Source organism: Oncorhynchus keta, chromosome 2, assembly GCF_023373465.1.
Source record: "Oncorhynchus keta strain PuntledgeMale-10-30-2019 chromosome 2, Oket_V2, whole genome shotgun sequence".
NCBI lineage: Eukaryota > Metazoa > Chordata > Actinopteri > Salmoniformes > Salmonidae > Oncorhynchus > Oncorhynchus keta.
Genome location: NC_068422.1, coordinates 74,571,969 through 74,594,979, shown reverse-complemented (window position 1 = coordinate 74,594,979; position 23,011 = coordinate 74,571,969). Strand labels below are relative to the sequence as shown.

The following is a 23,011-nucleotide window of genomic DNA, read 5'->3' as shown; positions in this document are numbered from 1 at the left end:
TCCCACCACTACTATTATTCCTACAACTCCTTTTTTGTAATAACTAGTGAAACAGCGAAACCATCGATTCCAGTCACAATACACCATCATTGTTCTTCTTGCTATTTCAATCATACTGATTTCCTCATTGGTAAGTTTTACTTTTCACCTTTCCAAGTTTTAAACCTTTTGTACTATTAGTTCAGCTGTTAGTGATGTTCAATTTGTATGTCATTTTACATGTTAAGTTGGAAAACTTGCTTTATGATCACACCTCAAATTACTTTCAGGCTCAATTGTTTATAATGTCTCTGACCATGATGGATGGTGCTACATTGGTCTCTGCAACAAGACTTGTGAAATAGAAACACATTTGACCAGCTGTGGTACATCAACTACCCCAGTTACTCCTACTTCACCAACCACTTCACAGCCCCCAACAACAACAGTTCCACATGTAACATATCCATCTGAGAAGAACTGTGACCATGACCATCCTCCAAGACAGGTTTTACTCTGCTATAGATAATAACTGTTGTTCCATAGGAATTATTATTTACAAAGGGATGATTACATTACAAAAATAATTGAATGATTTTATGGACATTTCATGTAGGCCTAATATATTTCTGTGTTTGTAGAATGGTGACAGCTGGAAACATAACCAATGCACCAACGGAACATGCGCCAACGGGAAAGTTATTTATGAGCATGTACATTGTGAGACTCCGAAGCCTATAGCATGTGAAAATAACTATCCTCCAATCAAAGTGTATGACGAATCTGGATGCTGTTTCCACTATGAGTGTCAATGTAAGTTTACCACCTCCGACCCCAAAAATAGATATGTTTATTCTTTGTGTCACAAAATCCACTTTAGCCATTGATTTTAGTTCAAAATTATTCTTACTATTTGACTTGTTTAGGTTTATCTAATAGTTACCAGCAGTAAATGTATATGAATGTCTAACATTGGAAAACGTTCAGCACAGCACCATTAATTTAGCATAAAACATTCCACATCCGTGTCCTTTTAAATGCTAATCATTCTCTTCTTACTAAGGTATCTGCTATGGTTGGGGAGACCCTCACTATGTCACCTTTGATGGAACATACTATGGCTTCCAAGGAAATTGTTCAGTACGTCTTGGTCAAAGAAATCCTGCCAAAGTACAACTTCAGTGTTGTAATCGACAATTACTATTGTGATGCCCCAGATGGACTTTCCTGTCCTCAGTCTCTGACAATTTATTATCAATCTTACAAGATATTCATGACCAAGAAGGACGTTGATGGAGTTTTCACAAGTCTGGTAATTAAAATATCTCAAATACTGTATGTTCAAGAGATTTTCAGTTGTTTTTTCGTTTAAGAGGGATTAGTTTTGGGTTTAGCTTAGATATTGATTAGCTTCCATTTAAGATTGATATACTTCCTTTATGTATTAGATATAGGATACAGTTCTAGAATACTATTGGGTATAAAAATATTGAATTATTGTAACCATTTTGTCCATCTCCTAATATTTTTGTCCTAGATTTATGTAAACCAGAAACGCATCATCCCAGCATATGAGACCAAGGACTTCCGCATCACAGACAGCGGAATTGAGACCCTTTTAGTCATACCAGCAATTAATGCCAAGGTGTCTTTCACTGGTCTTATGTTTAGCATATACCTGCCCTGGGACAAGTTCAGTGGCAACACTGAGGGACAGTGTGGTGAGTACAGGTGTTTTATGGTCACTTTGTTACGATGATTACCCCATGATGTCTCATTGTCTAACAATGGTTTTCAATCTTATTCAGGTACATGTGACAACAACCGGACAGATGACTGCCGTCTTGCCACCGGGACTATAGATTCATCTTTGTCCTGACATGGCACAATAATGGTATGTTGCTGACTATTAATAATAACAAAAACACACCACCACCAGAGTCGATACCAACACCACCACCTTCAGGTCAGATCCACCCATTCTGTCATCTCATCTCAGCAAGCAGCTATTGGTATTTACAGTAAACTAGCTCTTCTGTAGGATCGATAACCTCTCAATCATAATAATCTCCAGTACCCAAATAGTAACTTGACATACCAAAACACGGAATCATTTGACAAGCCTGATGACAAACAAAGTGAATGACTCGTATTTGAAGTTATCTCCACTCTGGCTGGGAAGTATGACGTCTTTTCAAAGGTCTTTGAAGAGCCATAAGAATAATCCCCTACTTGCCATTCCTTGTGGCATGTATCTTTGATGCGTGTTATATGGATTGATAGTTACGACATAGAATGAATTAGCTTGGGATCAATCTTCTGGGCACGTGTTAGTAGTCGGTATTGAGTGGAGAAATTATACAAATGGACAATGTGGTAAGTAGGTCACTCCTCAAGACCATAAAGCTCAGATAGCCTCTCTATGATGTTGCTTATTGGTTATTAACCTTTTTATCTCCCCCGCTACAGACTTCACATGTGAGAAACCCAAGGTTTATAAAGCCTGCGGTCCACAAGTTGAACCAACCTGTAATGCCTGGTATGTATAATGTTGTTGTTCAGTGGATGGGTATAATGATGGGCAAAAGTCTTTCAGCTATTGAAACATTTTTTGAATATCTCTGCAGGTACAATTTCAAATTCATCCAGACTCAAAATGAGTTCAGTGTCATGGGAGATATACAATTGGAGGGATGTTATTGTCCCCCTGGGACCACTCTTATGAGTTCCAGCTCAAACTACTGTATCCCCAGCTGTGGTAAGAATTGTCAAATAACAGCATTGTATAATGAGGGTGTGGTGACTTACTGTATGGTGCTGTGATAGTAGCTGACCTTCACTTTGGGAAGCACAAAGTGTTAATTGTTCGTTGCTACTGTAGTGGTCTTTTGAAAGCTGGTTCAGCTTTTTGTATAACAAACAAAAAATATCCACAGCATTTTTCACAGATACTTCAATTGTGCGGGTTTTGGTTTATTTTGATTGATATTGATTTCATCAAGTGCTTCCGGTATATAAAATGCATAATCAAAATGAAGTTGTGGAATGTATTTCAATTACTTAGTTTTTGTAATGTATTTTTTTCTCTTTGGTTCATTAGATATTTGCCCATTGCCAAATGGAGAATGGAAAGAGGTAAAATTGTGTTTGAATTTCACTTACAGGTTTAAGCAGGGAAGAGAAACTATTAATTTCTGATATACACATTAACTTAAGGATCGGCGTCCCATCAATGGGACAGTTGTAAATCATGCAGCGCGTTATGTCAAGATTGCAGATTTTAGAGAAACAACAAACGTCGGTAAATATAAGGGTCTTATATCGGCTGAAAGCTTAAATTCATGTTAATATAACTGAACTGTCCAATTTACAGTAGCTATTACTGCAAAAAAAGGCCATGCAATTGTTTGAGGAGAGCTCCTAACAACAAAACAATTTTTTCACTGTGATAGGTTTGATAAATTCACCTCTGAAGGTAAAATGTATACTTATATTCTGAAATCTTGCTCTGATTTACTATCCAAAGGGTCCCAGAGATAACATGAAGTGTCGTTTTGTTTAATAAAATCCCTTTTCCTATCCTAAAAAGGTCCATATAGCACGCACAATCTATTTTGTATTTCCACTCGTTCAATTTGCAAAGAAAGAATCTGTGAAAATCTCACCTTAAATGTTGTTTCAACGAGTCAAATCACGTTCGTATGTATTCAGAGATCCTAGAAGGTAACAAGACTTCACTATATAATTCGGGGTGTAGTATATCCTATAGAACACCATATTTGGTCAGAGAGCGACGCCTTCATGGCACGCCGATGACTCGGGCGGCCATCACTTGAACAACTGTATCTTTGTCAAATAAGCACCAATCGGGGTCAAACAAAGCTTGCTAGATAGCCAATGAGCTGGGCTTAACGGGAGTATCCGGAAACCATGTATATGTCGTAAACTGTAGCTACTAACCTTGCACGACAGCATGCCTTTTTCATTTTTGACAAATATTTCCACAAACTTCAAAGTGTTTCCATTCAAATGGTACCAAGAATATGCATATCCTTGCTTCAGTGACTGAGCTACAGGCAGTTAGATTTGAGTATGTAATATAGACAAAAATTGAAAAATAAAGGTAATGTAGCTTGTATTTCACTTTTGGCAATCATGTATAGTAATGTATGTAATAATAATAATTATAATAATAATAATGTATTACAATTCTATAGTGCTTTCATAAAACCTCAAAGCGCTTCAGTAATTACTAATTCCACACACTGAATGATTGAACTTTGTACTGGTAGTGTCCATACAAACCTTAGTGTACTTAAATTGTTCCTCATTGCAGGCTAATGAGACCTGGGTGAGCAACTGCCAGGAGTGTGTGTGTGACCCGTACAGTCTGGAAATCCAGTGCCAGCCTATGGCATGCCAACATCAGCCTCCTCTCACCTGTGATCAGGAGGGCCAAGTTAAGGTCGTAGAAACCGTTGACTGTTGTCAAAAGGACAAATGCGGTGAGTGACTTGTTTGGATAATGTGCTTTATATGTGGGCTTTTTAACATCTCGGTTAAAACGTTAACATTTTCGGTGATTACCTAATATATCCAACCACTGTGGCCATTCGCAAAATTTTTAAAACAATCGTTTTTTCTTTCCAAACAGAGTGTGATGTCACACGATGCTCTACTTCCAAGATAACTTGCCCAGTCGGATTCGAGACAGAGGCAACTATGGGAGTCTGCTGCCTAACTTATCAATGTGGTGAGTTTGCGTCTGCATGTGTTTGAGTGTGCGTGTACAGTATTTGTGCATATCCTAGAAATCCCAACATGTTAGTTGCAGTATTGAATGATTATCCATGTTCTTTGCCCCACAGTGCCAAAGGATGTCTGTGTGTTTAACAACACTGAATATCAGGTGAGAATGCATTCTATGCTATTTTCATTTTGGCCAGTCCCACCACTTCTAAATTATCAACTTAATAAAAGAGTACAACGTTATTTTTACTTGCATACATAAATTAAAAAACAAGTTAAACTATGCAAATTCCTCCTTTAAGCAATTAGAGGCCTCTATCAGGGTGCCAACAATGTTTTTTAGTCAATCCATTTATGAGATTAGATAGGACAAAAAAGTGTCTCAATTCATAGACTTTCGATAGAAATATTATATTTTCTCATTCCAGCCTGGTGCCAATGTTCCTGGGGACAAGTGTAAGAATTGTGTGTGTGGTGACAGTGTAGATGCCCAAAGCCATCTACATATCATTGAGTGTCATCCTACTGAATGTGACACTCACTGCCAGCAGGTAAGTGATCTCCATTGAAACATTGACACCCTTTGGCCTCATTCTGTAATTCAACATACTTAGTGTAATGTGAGTTCTTATCCATGTCATAATATTATAATAACACTGATTCCTCTGTGTCCACTATTGGACTACTTCTGGATAAGTGTAATTACTAGTGAGTTACAAGGATCACACATTGGTATAAGAGAGATCATGTGCACATCATATCAAGGTTTTCTCCTCTCTGGTCTGTCTTCTTCCTTTCAGGGCTATGATTATCAAGCCGTTCCTGGGCAGTGTTGTGGGAAGTGTGTACAGACAAGCTGTGTGGTTATGCTGCCAGATAACACCACACACACTATTCAGGTAAAATAGCATCAAGACGCATTATTTATCTCTCACAGATTCTCAAATTGTATTTTTTTTTTTACAATTCGTAAAACATATCAGTCCTATTTCACTTGATTATTTAAAAACATCAACATGTAATTTTACTGTAGCAATAAAGTTTTATGTACAATAACTATCTTAGCAATGATACAGTACATCGTATATAATTTGAAGAATCTCCTGTTGATAGCTTTCATATTCTCACCTCTACAGCCTGGTTCCGTCTGGATACCATCGGGAGACAAGTGTCTCAAGTATGAGTGCGTAAAGATTCAGGACCAACTCATCCCAATCGAGGCTAAGACTGTGTGCCCTGTCTTCCACCCAGAAGACTGCGTACCCGTGAGTTACAATAACCATCTGGCAAATGATCTGGGTCCGGATAACTGGCCCATTTAAAAACAACTGGAGAATGTGCAAAATCATATTCGTGAAATAAAGTTTTAACATGCCCAGTCACTCAGACCAAGGCCTGTTGCTTAATATAGTATGCCTACTGTGTATTTATGTGAGGTTATTGACACCTGTTGCTTAAAGTGAACAATACAAGAACACTGCACTGAAAAACATATGGAGACAGTTTGGTAAATGCTGCGTCAGTGACTTAAAAATGTTATTGTTTTTTCTTCCATTTTCTTGTTTTTAAGGGAACTGAAGTCATTGCTCCAGATGGTTGCTGCCATGTCTGTGAGTATCTTTTAAACACCATCCTTTTTGATAGAAATTTGTAAATCATTCTTGCCCTTTATCAGGCATTGGGGAAAGTGTTTTAGCTATTGCCATGGTCCTCAGGATATTTAACGTTAATTCATTTGAAAATGTCACTTTTATGTGCAGGTATTCCAATAACTAAGCCATGCAATGTGACAAAGAGCAAAGTGTACCTGGACAGCAATGGCTGCACAAGTCTCAAACAAAGGTGGAAGTGACAACATGCAGTGGATCCTGTGTACCTACGCCATGTGAGTATTTTGATCATTCCTGAAATATTTCAGGAACACTAACACATTATTCCTCCCAATAAAATAGAATTAGGCTGCCTGTCTAAATGCAATCCACAAATGATATTTTCAGTAATAAATTATGTTACAATGGCTGTGTTTACAAGGAGCCCAATTCTGATATTTTTCCCAATTATTGGCAAAAGAGCTCATCTGATTGGTCAAAAGATCAGAATTAGTGAAGCTAATAAACGCAGCCAATGTTATATAATTACAACTGCTACCATCATTGCTTCCACATAATGACATCGTGTCTCCTTTCTGTTTTCAGGTATTCTCTTGAGGCCAACATGATGGGAGCGCTCTTGTACCTGCTGTCGGGGAAGAATCCACCACCAAGAAGGAAGTGGAGATGATCTGCCCAGACGGTTCAAGTTCAACCACTCCTACATCCACATCAATAAATGTGGCTGCCAGAGGACAGAGTGCGTGACCCGGAGAAACCCAGGTCACAAGGTCACGACGCAGGAGAAGATGAATGACTCTCCACTACCATCCCTTTACTGCTTAGATTAGTTCTCTATTTATGTTCAACTTGTTCATGTTCCTGCAAAGTAATCTGCTAAACATAGGAGAAATTGTTTCAGCTTCGTATTCATTTTTTATTTTATTTTTGCCAAAATAAAGTTGGCAATAGGCTGTGCATATATACCACAATCTTGTTTTCATTCCTTTTGATACTCCATTGAGAAATATTTGATTTCAGACACCCAGTTCAACAATGGCCTATCCTTTTCCAGACAAACAACCACAATTCAAAGTTTCAAACACTTTTTTATTTGGAGATGGTGTTAGGTTAGAGAAACGGATCAGTAATCAGAAGGTTGCTGGTTTCAGATCCCTGGCACCACTTCCTACTGTTGTTCTTGAGCAACACACTTAGTTAACCTCTACATATCTCCAGGGGCAGCACTGAGGCTGACACTGTGCTCCTCCCTATACAGTACTAAAGACACATTTTCCACTTTGATGGACAAATAAAGTAATCAAATATTTGTCCTAACTCATCTATCATATTAAATAAATCATTGTCCTTTGGTTTCACCGAAAACAAAAAACAGATAATTTCATTTGAACTGTACCAGGTGTACAAAATGTACAAAATGCAAAGGGAAATACATGGGCCATGTGTGATTATATAAAACAAATGGAAATACATGGGCCATGTGTGATTATATAAAACAAATGGAAATACATGGGCCATGTGTGATTATATAAAACAAATGGAAATACATGGGGCTATATGTGATTATATAAAACAAAGTGAAATACATGGGCTATATGTGATTATATAAAACAAATGGAAATACATGGGCCATGTGTGATTATATAAAACAAATGGAAATACATGGGCATGTGTGATTATATCAATTATATTATATATTTCACCTTTATTTAACCAGGTAGTTCTCATTTACAACTGTGAACTGGCCAAGATAAAGCAAAGCAGTGCGACACAAACAACAACGCAAAGTTACACATGGAATAAACAAATGTACAGTCAATAACACAATAGAAAAAGTCTATATATAGTGTGCAAATAAAGTGAGATTACGGAGGTAAGGCAATAAATAGGCCATAGCGGCGAAATAATTACAATTTAGCAATTAACCACAAGTGTTAGATGTGCAGTAGATTAATGTGCAAGTAGAGATATTGGGGTGCAAAGGGGAAGAAAATAAACAACATGGGGATGAGGAAGTTGGATGGGCTATTTACATATGGGCTATGTACAGGTGCAATGATCTGTAAGCTGCTCTGACAACTGATGCTTAAAGTTAGTGAAGAAGATATGAGTCTCCATCTTCAGTGACCCAGTCATTGGCAGTAGAGAATTGGAAGGAATGGCGGCCAAAGGAGAATTTGGCTTTGGGGGTGACCAGTGAAATATGGGTGGGTGCTGCGATGGTGACCTGTGAGCTGAGATAAGGCGAGGCTTTACCTAGCAAGGACTTATAGATGACCTGGAGCCAGTGGGTTTGGTGATGAATTTGAAGCGAGGGCCAGCCAACGAGCATACAGGTCGCAGTGGTGGGTAATAAATGGGGCTTTGGTGACAAAACTGATGGCACTGTGATAGACTGCATCAATATGCTGAGTAGAGTGTTGGAGGCTATTTTGTAAATGACATCGCCGAAGTCAAGGATCGGTAGGATAGTCTGTTTTACGAGGCTATGTTTGGCAGCATGAGTGAAGGATGCTTTGTTGAGAAATAGGAAGCTGATTCCAGATTTAATTTTGGATTGGAGATGCTTAATGTGAGTCTGGAAGGAGAATTTACAATCTAACCAGACAACTAGGTATTTGTAATTGTCCACATATTCTAAGTCAGAACCGTCCAGAGTAGTGATGCTAGACTGGCAGGCAGGTGCGGGAAGCGATTGGTTGAAAAGAATGCATTTAGTTTTGCTTGCATTTAAGAGCAGTTGGAGGCCACGGAAGGAGTGTTGAATGGCATTTTATCTTTTTTTTTTTTTAGGTTTGTTTACACAGTGTCCAAAGAAGGGCCAGAAGTATACAGAATGGTGTCGTCTGTGTAGAGGTGGAGCAGAGAATCATCAGCAAAAAGAGCGACATCATTGATGTATACAGAGAAAAGAGTCGGCCCGAGAGTTGAACACAGTGTTATCTCCATAGTGCCTGCCAGAGGTCTGGACAACAGGCCCTTCGATTTGACACACTGAACTCTATCTGAGAAGAAGTTGGTGAACCAGACGAGGCAGTCATTTGAGAAACCAAGGCTGTTGAGTTTGCCGATAAGAATGCGGTGATTGACAGAGTAGAACGCCAGGTCAATAAATACGGCTGCAAAGTATTGTCTTTTATCGATGGCAGTTATGATATCATTTTAGGACCTTGGTGCTGAGGTGCAGCGGCAGCTGCCAATATTAGGGATCCCCGACGATACGAAAGAGAGGTTGAACAGGCTAGTAATAGGGGTTGCAACAATTGGGGCAGACAATTTTAGAAAAGAGGGTCCAGATTGTCTAGCCTAACTGATTTGTAGAGGTCCAGATTTTGCAGCTCTTCAGAACATCAGTTATCTGGATTTGGGTGAAGGAGAAGTGGGGGAGGCTTGGGCAAGTTGCTGTAGGGGTGCAGAGTTGTTGGCCGGGGTAGGGGTAGCCAGGTGGAAAGCTCTGGCCAGCCGTAGAAAAATGCTTATTGAAATTCTCAATTATCGTAGATTTATTGGTGGTGACAGTGTTTCCTAGCCTCAGAGCAGTGGGCAGCTGGGAGGAGGTGCTCTTGACTCTCCATGGACTTTACAGTGTCCCAGAACTGTTTGGAGCTGGATGAAAATTCTAGCCTTTGCTTTCCTAACTGCCTGTGTATATATTCTAACTTCCCTGAAAAGTTGCATATCGCGGGGGCTATTTGATGCTAATGCAGTACGGCACGGGATGTTTTTGGCAGTCAAAGGCAGTCAGGTCTGGAGTGAACCAAGGGCTATATCTGTTCCTGTTTTTTTTTTTTAATGAATGGGGCATGCTTATTTAAGATGGTGAGGAAAACACTTTTAAAGAATAACGGCATGAGGTCAATATCCTTCCAGGATATCCGGGCCAGTCGATTAGAAAGACCTGCTCGCTGAAGTGTTTAGGGAGCGTTTGACAGTGATGAGGGTGGTCGTTTGACGGCATACCCATACGGACAGGGGCAATGAGGCAGTGATCGCTGAGATCTGGTTGAAGACAGCAGAGGTGTACTATGAGGGTTTGAGGTTATACCTGGTAGGTTCCATGATCATTTGTGTGAGATTGAGGGCATCTATCTTAGATTGTAGGACTGCTGGGGTGTTAAGCATATCCCAGTTTAGTGGATCAATATACTCATTCAAATCAAAACTAATATTGCATAAAAGAGCACTCTGCCTGCTTTATAGCATGATCATGTTATACTGACTTGTCTACAACTGGCACGACAAGTGTTGGTGTCCAAAGGACAGCATTTGCTGACAGATTTTTGTTAGTTGAGGCTTCAATGGCTCTTTAAAATGAAAATACTCTCTAAGGTTTCTTGAAACCCCTTACCTGAAACAGAATGATGGTAATGGAATAATGGGCCCTTCAATAGACCACCACAGTCAAAGCACTTGACAAACATAAAATCGATTTCAATCAAAGTCAGTGTAGTGCCAATTGCTATGTACCAGGACATTACAGATATTTAGAAGATTATGCCCCTTGAGGTGCCACAGTGGATTAGATATGCATTTAAATTGTAATTAGATCAACAACTGTATTGACTCTGAATTAACATTGAAAGTCCCACCTAGAAGCTAAACAACATTGTGTGCTCCACACTGGACAGTTAATTATGATTAATTTCTCCCACTCTATTCAACATGTTTTAATATTACACTTACATTTACATAAAGGTTCCTGTTTCAACCTACCTCAATCTAACCTTTTAGTTACACTTAACATTAAGCTGTCACCCATAAATCATCACAGTTTGTTTGAGTTATTCAGAGTGCTCATCAGCTTGCTCTGTATGATATTACTTCTGTATGCTGAATTGAGTTTACTCTCAACCTCAGTCTATTTACCCAGAGCTTGTGTAGTAATGGTTCTATACAAAAAACAAGTGTAGCTATGACGATAGAGCAGCCAAATACACAACCGGGCTGCTAAAATCATCAAACATTGTTTAAGTCTTTGGGTAAGGTGGAGCCGCACACAGCCTCTGGCAAGACCTAGGTGGAGATGCGTGGGGAAGGGTGGAGAGGCTATTCAGTCAACGAAGGCTTTGTTAAGAAAGAAACCACCTGGGGTGTAGACACAAGGGCATATGACATAGCCTAGGCAGTGTAGAAAGACATTGAAAGGTTGGGCCAATTATCAGGCATAAATCAGTCAATAGCATTTTGGAAGCGCCCTAGGTGCGGTAGTGAGGTTTGAGCTCTGTATGAATTCCAGACTGACCACTATGAATATTCCATTGTCAATGTAAAGATGGGTCAGATACAAAAAGTACTAACCTACAAACCTTTACAGATTCTTCCCTTTAGCAGATGAATGTAGACATGATCATATACAGATATAATCGGCTCTGTCGGCTCTTTTTTTATCATCCATTGCTGACAGAGCCTGGTCGGCTCTGTCAGCAATGGATGATAAAAAAGTTAGATGATTGACTTAATAAAGAGGCAATTTTTCAACAAATGTTGATCACCTGACGGTACAATATTTAATGTCATGTGTTACATTCATGGCAGGAAAACCACTAAAACCAATCAGGATTTGGCTTGACCGAGAACTCCCAAATGAAGGAAACACCAACATAAAGTGTCTGAATAGGGCGTTGGGCCACCATGAGCGCTATATAAGCTTCAATGCACCTCAGCATAAATTCTACAAGTGTCTGGTGGTACTCCATTGGAGGGATGACAAATTCCATAATTTGTGGTTTTGTTGATGACGGTGAAAAACACTGTCTCAGGCTCCAGAATATCCCATAGGTGTTCAATTGTGTTGAGATCTGGTGACTGAAACACACAAACACAGACCATACACGCAATCTAAACATGATGGAATGTTAATTGCTTAATTAACTCAGGATCCACATCTGTGTGGAAGCACCTGCTTTCAATTTGCACCCCTCATTTATTCAAGTGATTTCTTTATTTTGGCAGTTACATGTACATCGGTGGTAAAATAAATTATTATCAAAGTAAAATGAAATGTAGAAAGGCATGCCGGTATATCAAACTTGTTTAAATGGGATTGTGCAAGTTCTCCCCTTAAAAAAGATGAGAGAGGCCTGTAATTTTCATCATAGGTACACTTCAACTATGACAGACAAAATGAGAAAAGAAATCCAGAAAATCACATTGTAGGATTTTTATGAATTTATTTTGCAAATTATGGTGGAAAATAAGTGTTTGGTCACCTACAAACAAGCAAGATTTCTGGCTCTCACAGACCTGTAACTTCTTCTTTAAGAGGCTCCTCTGTCCTCCACTCGTTACCTGTATTAATGGCACCTGTTTGAACTTGTTATCAGTATAAATACACCTGTCCACAACCTCAAACAGTCACACTCCAAAATCCACTATGGCCAAGACCAAAGCGGTGTCAAAGGACACCAGAAACAAAATTGTAGACCTGCACCAGGCTGGGAAGACTGAATCTGCAATAGGTAAGCAGCTTGGTTTGAAGAAATCAACTGTGGGAGCAATTATTAGGAAATGGAAGACATACAAGACCACTGATAATCTCCCACGATCTGGGGCTCCACCCAAGATCTCACCCTGTGGGGTCAAAATGATCACAAGAACGGTGGGCAAAAATCCCAGAACCACACGGGGGGACCTAGTGAATGACCTGCAGAGAGCTGGGACAAAAGTAACAAAGCCTACCATCAGTAACACACTACTCCCCCAGGGACTCAAATCCTGCAGTGCCAGACGTGTCCCCCTTCTTAAGCCAGTACATGTCCAGGCCCGTCTGAAGTTTGCTAGAGAACAATTGGATGATCCAGAAGAAGATTGTCATATGGTCAGATGAAACCAAAATATAACTTTTTGGTAAAAACTCAACTCGTCGTGTTTGGAGGACAAAGAATGCAGAGTTGAATCCAAAGAACACCATACCTACTGTGAAGCATGGGGTGGAAACATCATGATTTGGGGCTGTTTTTCTGCAAAGGGACCAGGACGACTGATCTGTGTAAAGGAAAGAATGAATGGGGCCATGTATCGTGAGATTTTGAGTGAAAACCTCCTTCCATCAGCAAGGGCATTGAAGATGAAATGACACTGCCGGGCAATGAAGGAGTGGCTTCCAGTAACCCCAGAGAAAATTTCAAGGTCCTGGAGTGGCCTGTTCTCCAGATCTCAACCCCATAGAAAATCTTTGGAGGAGTTGAAAGTCCCGTGTTGCCAGCAACAGCCCCAAAACTGAAGACTTACAGAAAATGTTTGACCTCTGTCATTGCCAACAAGGTATATAACAAAGTATTGAGATAAACTTTTGTAATTGACCAAATACTTATTTTCCACCATAATTTGCAAATAAATTCATTAAACAGGATGCAGTTCCTGGATCAGCATGGTGAGTCACACTAGCCTATGAATACTAACTATGCATACAATTAGTATGATCACTCCTTTAAGCAACAGCAGAGAGACAAATGTTTGCATTTGGACAATGTGTGCTCAAGCTACTGAGCCAATAAAGTGGATTAATGTATTATTAATCCGTTATACATTGCCAGATTTTGGGATGGCCATGGAGATGGCCATACACCTTTTTGTTCTAACAAACCTCACTTCTTATTATGAAGGTATCTGTAATTATACATTAAAATATACATTACATAAAGAAAAAGCATGTATTGTGTTGTGGACACCAGGAGGAGTATCTGCTCCTTTCGTAATAATGGGGATCCTAATACAATACCAAATACCAAAAGCTCAAACCACTGGAGTGGAGATGCTGCCTGAGATAGATACTGAATGAGGAAGGGAAAGAAATCACATAAGACTAAGTAAATGATCTTGTGCAATATAGATGTAGAGGAGTATAATAAAGGACATTATGAACCACCTGAGTTTATAATAACAATAGGGGTACACAATGATTCCCAATGATAGAATACTTAATGAACAGCTAAATCTGTATGTAAATGCTCATGCTTAACGTACTGTTGATGTACTTAAAAACCTCATAAGACAGAACATTGAAGTCTTAAAGTCATGTTTAACCTTTGGCCCCACCTTTGTTTTAACCTTTAAGGTCCCTCCTCAAATACAGGTGGTTATAAAGACCAGATCCATCCTAAGCACCTCTCTCATATCACCTGTGCAGGACCTGTTCACTACCCACAGGATCACCATGGGGACAACCAAGGATACACCGATATGGAGGCTGATATGCCTGGTACTACTGATCAGATCAACACAAACAGGTTGGTAGAATATTCATTCATTTGCCTATATCAGAAACTGTTCTGATTATCACTATAATATAATTATTCTACATTTTTAAAGTCTGACAAATCTGTAAAATCTACATATTATGTCATAAATCAGACTGAATGTTAATTACAAATAGTAAGTATTCAGGACAACACCAAATTATTATGATTATTGATGCTTGGAATGTATGTATGGAAGAATGTCATCGACATGTTAATTCAGCAGGTAGGTTTCAAATCTATAGGTTTCAAATCTGTAACCACAAGTTTAGTTTACAAATATACCCTATCAATATATGATTTGGTGACTTTCAGATTTGATAATATATCTATATATATTTTATGCAAAATCTTATTATCAAAAAAATGTATGTATTAGCTACTCATAAATGTACTAACACACAGAACATTAATTAAATGTATTAGAAAAGCATTTTGAAGAATTCGACAGTAGGCATACAGTAGCAGTTGTTACGCAATCAGTAATAACGGTTCTCCTGTTTTCTGCTTTAGGGCAGCAAACATATTTACTACGATCATATGATTACATTATTCATCCTATTTCTGTTCCTTATACACATTTGTTTATGAGATTGTTTCCATCTAAATTTGAAAATGTTACACGTGGTGAAAAATGTGTAAACTTATAGAAATTGTTATCATTAGTGATTGTTATCATGAGTGGTTGTAGCATAGTTTGTAGTGTTATAAATACATAAAGCACTCCCCACACTGGGTGTGTGTTTGTACTTTTGAAAAAAAAAACGTTTGATCTGGAACGAAAACAAGAACAGAATACAAACTCAAATGTATATCATTAAAATAACAGTTGTCGTAAGTCTGATGTCTGATATTACTCAAATAACAGGACAGGAAACTGACAGGATACTGACAGAAAACATCTGATGCCTACATATGTAAAATAGGAACTGAACAGTCATCAGAATTCAATATGTTTAGTTTACAAAGCAGATGACACTTGATTATGGAATCTTTAGGTCGGTTTTATTTGTTGGATGACCTGCAGGGCTGAGCTTTCCAAAAGCTTGGACCACACCTATGCGATTCAAAGAACATCAAAGTACTGTAGTTCAGGCACAGAATACTCCGCTAACGCAGGAACATTCCCTTTAGAATTAAATTGCATGATAGCGCTGAACTTTGCCAATACGGTTTGAATTGAGCCTTAGGTTCGCTGTAAATATTGAATGGGTCACATAATGCCTCAAATGCTCCTTGGTCTGGACATACTGCTGTGTAAATCAAATACACTTCTAAAAGCGCAGTGCAACAATCTGCAATGATTGAATTCCATCCGTAATGTACATATAATATTGTAAAATACTCATGCATTGCTTTTATTTCAGTGAACCCCACCACAAGTGTAACAATCATCCCGACTATGATCACGACTATACCCACACTTTCAGGTAAATGACTGACAGAATGCACACCAAATAAATGACTGGGTATCCATCAATAAGCTAAGAAGGAACTGACATTTGTATTCCTTGTCCCTCAGGAATGAATGCCTCACACAATGACCAGGTCTGCAGCACATGGGGTAACTATCACTTCAAGACCTTCGACGGGGACTTTTTCCAGCTCCCTCCACCTGCAACCATGTTGTGACCTCACTGTGTAAGAGCAGTTATGAGGCTTTCAACATCCAGATGAGGCGGCAGGTGGTGGACAACCAGCCCACCATTAGCAAGATCACCATGAAGCTGGATGGTGTAGTGGTGGAGCTTTCCAAGGGTGTTGTTGTGGTCAATGGGCAGACGTGAGTTTCACTGTCATTTGACTTATACGCCATTCTGCAAGCACCTCTCTTGAGGATTTGATGTGCTACATTCTGGAGTTGAATAAAAATGACAATCATAACGATGACCTTTAACTATCTTCTTCCTCCTGAAGGGTGACCCTGCCGGTTAGCTTGTCTGGAGTCAGCATCATGAAGACTACTTCCAATGTGAAGGTCGTAGCCAAACTGGGGCTGGTTGCTGTTTGGAACAAGGATGATTCCCTAATGGTAAAATACCTGCTTTTCTAACTGTCCTCTTCAATGGTTGATTAGTTAATAATACTACATTTTTCTTCAGATTATCATTGGCAATGATCAGCAGTTAATCGTGAGTGAGAGACACGTATTTTTGGCTGCACCTTCTCTCATGTTGGTTGAATCACTGTCTACTCACCTCGAGATATGTTAACATTGAAAGGCAGAATTACCTGAAGAACGAGGATGAATTTAACAGGATCTGTGAAGATGTATAGGTTATACACACACAGGACAATGTTCCAATGTTTATTTGATGAAGTGTTTGCAAATACTTGTAGATTTGAATGAGATTTTCTGTCACTCCCTAATATAAAGACTAATACAAATAAAGGTTTTAAATGTGGAGGATAGCCAAGCCTTAGAACACGTGAATGGTGCTGAACAGGATGAGATTTTTTGTTTTACTAAACACCTTGCGTCTGATCATTCTACAGATTCAAATGAACGAGAAGTACAGAAACCAGACCTGCGGACTGTGTGGTGACTTCAATGAAGTCCAAACATACAATGAGTTCATCATCAATGGTAAAATAAAAAATCAGACCAAACTATTGAAATGTAACTACATTACATACTGTAGGTGGAAAAGCTAATTATCAATGTTTGTGTTGTTGCAGGTGGGAAACTCTCCAGCTCTGACTATGGAAACCTCTGGAAACTGGATGGTCCTCTGGAAGTCTGTGAGGAGCCTACACTAACTTCTGATGAGAGTTGTGGAGATGAGGTATTACAATTCAAACCACAGAAGAAGAATACAAAAACAATATTAATAGAAGTTAGAAATGGCAATTATTCCATATGATCCATCAAATGTTTTCTATATGGGAACCTTTTATGGTTTGTCTCTATTTGTAGGAATTTTGTCAGCAGCTGTTCTCCAGTGCAGCTTTCAGTAGCTGCACTAATTATTTGGACAAGGACGCCTTCGTCGAGACCTGCCTGGCTGACCTGTGCCACTGTGATAACAGCACCAACTCCTTCTGCCTGTGCAACACCATCTCAGAGTACTCCCGTCAGTGTGTTCATGCAGGGGGGAAGCCCAAACAATGGAGGACTGAACAGTTCTGCTGTAAGCATGCAGATACTCTTCAACATGACCACCAAACACTTAATGATCATGTTCACAATCTATTTTAAGGAATCTGTTAATCACATTATTTTCTCAGATAAGACATGCCCCGACAACATGGAGTACCAGGAGTGTGGAAGCCCCTGTGTTGACACCTGCTCCAACCCAGAGGCCAGACAGTTGTGTGAAGACCACTGTACAGACGGCTGCTTCTGTCCTCTAGGTAACACATAGGTTCAACTCTGTTGTACAAGTTAACCTTAAGCACATCATGAAAACACCACACTTTTACCCATTCTGCCTTTTATGTCAATGTTTGCAACGTATCTGAATATGGTGACAAAGGAAGAAGTAAATAATACATGTTTTTTTCAGTTACTTCTTGGAGTCAGTGCAGTTTTCTGTGTAAAGTAAACATTAGAGTAACACTCCTTACTGAATGCAGTTATAGCAATCTCTTAAACAGTGAATTTTCTGTCAGGAACTAAAATCTTTCTGAATATTGTCTTACAATTCTGCCTGTTCTCTCACCAAATAGGTACTGTTTTCGATGATGTCAACAACAGTGGCTGTATTCCAGTGAGCCAATGCCTCTGTGTCCACAATGGACAATTATACAAATCTGGAGAATCTTACACCAGCAACTGTAAAGAATGGTATGCTAAGTACATTTAAACATGACATATCCCATGCCTCATTTTCATGAATCATGCCAAATCGTTCCAAACAGATGAGCCTATATAAATATTCCCTTTAGCACCTGTGCTGGTGGTCAGTGGGCCTGCACAGACAAGGACTGTCCTGGGACCTGCTCTGTGGAGGGAGGATCCCACATCAACACCTATGATGGGAAAGCATACACCTTTCACGGGGGCTGCTCTTACATTCTGACCAAGGTCAGTGCAACTGGTGCAGTATAGCAAGGCAATATAAACTAGTAGAAAATATTCATAACTTTTCAGTGCAAAGGTGAGGTAAAATAGCTTTTCTTGCCATATGTTGAAAGGTCAAAGGGGTCATTCTTTAAGTGAGTCACTCTCATTTCATGTTTTTGCCTTCAAACTCGTGCTCGTTTTTTTCCAGCAATGCAATGGAACTGAATTCACCGTGCTGGGAGACATTGTGAAGTGTGGGTTGACTGACACTGAGACGTGTATGAGGGCTGTTACCCTTGCCCTCTCCAGCAGATCCACCGTAAGGCAACTCTCCAAATATGTTTCAGAGCAAATAATACAGGGACCTGTCAACTCATTTTCAAACAAAAACACTTCTTTAGGATAATCATACTGGTTTGCAAATAAATGTCCCTCAAATGTTTTGTCTTAACACATAATAACCTTATTTAAAATTGCCCTGATTTGGCAAATATTGCTGTGCTGTTTGCAATCTTATAAAGTGCTTATGTATGGAAACAAATGAGAATTTAATGAAATATATTATCTTCTCTAATTCACAGGTGATCCGAGTCCAGTCATGTGGAAGTGTTTTTGTAAATCAGATTCTTTCTCAGCTCCCACTCTATACAGGTGAGATAATCCAAATGAAACTGTAGTGTGGATCAGTGTATAAACACCATATCATTTATATTCACTAGATGAAGCATTGATGGTTTCCCTCTATTTCTTTAATGTATTGCAGCTGAAGTGACCGTCTTCAAGCCCTCCTCATTCTACATTGTTATCCAGACAACTCTTGGAGTTCAACTTCAGATCCAGCTTTCACCAGTTATGCAGATCTACATAACTGCCATCTCATCCTACAAAGGAACAACCTGTGGTATGCTTCAGATTCATCCATCAGTTTCATACCTTTTTCTTCAGTATCTCTATTCATAAAAATCTAATACATCATACGGCTTCAACTATTTTTCCACAGGCCTTTGCGGAAACTACAATAATGTTCAGGCAGATGATTTCAGAGTCATCAGTGGATTGGTGGAGGGCACAGCTGTAGCTTTTGCCAACACATGGAAGACCATGTCTAGCTGCCCTGATGTCAAGACTAGCTTTGAAAACCCCTGCAGTTTGAGCATTGAAAATGGTACATATTTATTAAGCCTACAGATAAATCACTTGTTGAATGATTATAACAAATTTATATGAGATAGTATATGCGTATGTTGAAATTATGATTGTCTTTTTCACAGAGAAATATGCCCAGCACTGGTGTTCCATGTTATCAGATCCTAAAGGAGTGTTCTCGCCTTGCCATTCTGAAATAAGACCTGACACCTACAAAACCGTAAGTTAGATAAGAAGGATACAATCACAAAGTAATACCATTAAACTCTTATGCGATGAGGTTTTAGTCCTGAAACACTTTGACTCTTTTTTTCCAACAGAATTGCATGTATGACAGCTGTAACTGTGAGAAAAGTGAGGACTGCATGTGTGCTGCCGTCTCCTCTTATGTCCACGCTTGTGCTGCCGAGGGTATCCAGCTCACTGGCTGGAGAGACACTATCTGCAGTGAGTAGACAATGCGGCATCAATGTGTCATTTTAATGAGTGCTGCAAATTGATTAGAATAGAATGATTTACTGAAACAACAACTGTAGGGTTGAGTTACTAAATACAAATAACATGAGGAAATAACTGCACAAATACAAAGATATAAGGAAAACAAAAATGGTCTTGCTAATACTAATCATATCTAATGACTTTTCTCAGATACATTTGCCACTTGCCCCAGTCAAACAGTTTATACCTACAACATGACCAGCTGTGGACGCACCTGCCGCTCCCTGAGCATGACAGACCAATCTTGCCAGGTGGAGTTTGTTCCAGTGGACGGATGTGGCTGTGCAGAGGGCACCTATATGGACGAGGCTGGCCAGTGTGTTGCCCCCACCAACTGTCCCTGCTATGACAAGGGCTCGGTGGTCCCTGCAGGAGAGACTATCAGCAGAGACGGTGCCACCTGGTAAGCACCTCCCTCATACGTATAAAGATAGGAGACCAAAATAAATACAAGTACTAATGAAACTTGATGGATATATTTAAAGCTGTGAATTAAATGATGTCATAATGATATTTGCTGTTAATTTGATTATCTAACTATAACTATTAATACTGTAACTATTTAACAGCACTTGCAGACAAGGGACACTGAGTTGCACTGGGGAAGCAAGACTATTTAGTAAGTTTTATGTTCTTTGCTTCCAATGTAGTAGCTATTTATTAAATATATGGCTCAATATTATGTAACCCTTTACATGCATCCTTCACAAAACAGGTACATATGAAATGAACCAAGAGAATTCAAGCAATCCATTTAAGACAATGTGATTAATTATAATGAATGTGGATATTTCTGGATATATGACAATTATATTCTTCTTGTTTGAGAATTGAAAATTTAAACTCGTATTTTCATATATCCCCAGTATGCACCCTACCAATGGTTTTCTTCAACTGCTCAACTGTACCTCCAGGAGTGTCAGGTTCAGAGTGTCAGAAGAGCTGCAAAACTCTGGACATGACCTGTGTGAGTCCCTTATTCACTCTAAATGGGATTGTCACATACTGTCACTATTATACAGATTCGTGTTGAATGAACAAAAACCTTGAAAATCGAAATGATGTCAAATAGACCCCCCTCCCCCCAGCGCACAAAAACATAGTCCACATCTCTGTCATTTGCCATTACTTATTTATGTACTTTTTTTTGTTAAATCCCTTTAGATTAGCACAGAGTGCACATCAGGTTGTATGTGCCCCAACGGACTGGTGTCTGATGGAAACGGAGACTGCATCAAGGAGGAACTTTGTCCTTGTGCTCACAATGGAGCTACTTACCAAGCTGGAGAGACCCTTAAGGTTGACTGTAATACATGGTATGCCTGTTTTGTGTCTTACATCTCATGGGGGAGAAAACATAAAGAACACAGACTTACAAATAATGAAAAACCTGACATTATGTGTGTGTTGTTCACAGTACTTGCAAGGACAGACAATGGCAGTGTACCACAAATCTCTGTGATGGAGTTTGTGCAATCTATGGAGAGGGTCACTATATCACTTTTGATGAGAAAAGGTTCAACTTTAATGGAAACTGTGAATACACTCTCATTCAGGTTTGTGTCTCTTTATTTGGTAGAACTGTATCAGCATTGAAAAGTGTGAATTTGAACCATATTAATAATATTTTTCATTCTTACAGGACTACTGTGGCAATACTAATGGCAGTGGCAGCTTCAGAGTCCTCACTGAGAATGTTCCTTGTGGAACTAAAGGCACCACCTGCTCCAAGACCATCAAGCTCTTCCTGGGGGTAATGAGCAACTTGACTTCACACAATACTGTACATTCCATCCCTCGTGTAAAGAACAATTAACAAATCATCAACCAAACATCAGGTTGAGATCCGATTTCAGACCAAGTTATGTATGAAAACATATTTCTCTTCTTCAGACCAGTGAGCTCATACTGGCAGATGGGGCCGCTCAAGTTGTCAGGAGTACTCCAGAAGAGCAGTTTCCTAAACAGATCAGCCTTCTGGGGAATTATCTGGTCATTGAAGTCAAAAGTGGTCTAATCCTCATGTGGGACAAGAAGACCAGTCTCTTTATCAAGCTTAGCCCACAATACCAGGTACATTAAGATACTCTGATAAAGAACTGAATTCAGTATTCAGTCAAAACTGATATTACCAAGACTTTTGTAGAACCCTGCCAAATCAGTCATTTTAATTCATGATCTATTTTCTTCAGGGGCTGGTGTGTGGTCTGTGTGGAAACTATGATGGCAACGCAAACAATGACTTCACCACTAGAGCCCAAGCGACTGTTGTTGATCCGGTAGAATTTGGAAACAGCTGGAAAGTTTCATCAAGCTGTCCAAGTGTATCTGCTGTAGCGCACCCATGTGCCTCCAACCCGTACAGAGCGTCTTGGGCCCAGAAACAGTGCAGCATCATTAACAGTGATGTTTTCACAGCCTGCCAGAACCAGGTATGGATATATTCAACTAGGATATATTAGTAGTGTGGTGGCTTATTTCTGCTTTACCAAATGAGGATAGTTAGACTTCACATACCAGTCAGAGTTATACTTAAACTACATGTTTAATAATAATATGCTTTGCAATAGCATTTGACCTTCAATGATGCGCTATCTCTAATGAACCATTGAACGTGACTACAGAAAAGTACAAAGATCTTTTATAGCCAAGATAAACCCCTCTCAAATTACATGACGAACCACAGATCTTACAAACAGTTCACAAAGAAATACTTTTACTTGAGAGAGAGAGGATTATCCCATAGCCAGATAGCATTCGCTATAAATCATTGTTCAGTTTGGTCC

At 39.3% G+C, this 23,011-nt stretch overlaps 2 protein-coding genes across 52 annotated transcripts in view; both read left to right on the top strand.

The window, feature by feature from the left end:
• Positions 1–1,120, top strand: part of LOC118383943 (mucin-5AC-like) — a 62,929-nt gene extending 61,809 nt beyond the window's left edge. The window contains exon 37 of one of the 2 annotated variants that reach the window (XR_008083565.1): positions 1,043–1,120. The gene's annotated coding sequence lies outside the window, so the exon portion shown is untranslated. Of the gene's footprint in view, positions 1–620; positions 760–1,042 lie in introns of those variants that run through there. The other variant, XM_052483313.1, reaches the window with a different exon arrangement.
• Positions 1–23,011, top strand: part of LOC118360042 (mucin-2-like) — a 74,471-nt gene that overhangs the window by 25,883 nt on the left and 25,577 nt on the right. For all 50 annotated transcript variants that reach the window (XM_052483291.1, XM_052483122.1, XM_052483306.1 and 47 more), the window contains exons 6-24: positions 17,255–17,361; positions 17,493–17,706; positions 17,804–17,929; positions 18,245–18,362; positions 18,464–18,602; positions 18,790–18,900; positions 19,163–19,232; positions 19,345–19,482; positions 19,582–19,746; positions 19,853–19,947; positions 20,048–20,174; positions 20,376–20,628; positions 20,795–20,844; positions 21,092–21,192; positions 21,390–21,541; positions 21,643–21,781; positions 21,868–21,978; positions 22,119–22,298; positions 22,418–22,657. In XM_052483291.1, the coding sequence (XP_052339251.1) occupies positions 17,255–17,361; positions 17,493–17,706; positions 17,804–17,929; positions 18,245–18,362; positions 18,464–18,602; positions 18,790–18,900; positions 19,163–19,232; positions 19,345–19,482; positions 19,582–19,746; positions 19,853–19,947; positions 20,048–20,174; positions 20,376–20,628; positions 20,795–20,844; positions 21,092–21,192; positions 21,390–21,541; positions 21,643–21,781; positions 21,868–21,978; positions 22,119–22,298; positions 22,418–22,657 (2,636 nt within the window). The remainder of the gene's footprint in view (positions 1–17,254; positions 17,362–17,492; positions 17,707–17,803; positions 17,930–18,244; positions 18,363–18,463; positions 18,603–18,789; positions 18,901–19,162; positions 19,233–19,344; positions 19,483–19,581; positions 19,747–19,852; positions 19,948–20,047; positions 20,175–20,375; positions 20,629–20,794; positions 20,845–21,091; positions 21,193–21,389; positions 21,542–21,642; positions 21,782–21,867; positions 21,979–22,118; positions 22,299–22,417; positions 22,658–23,011) is intronic.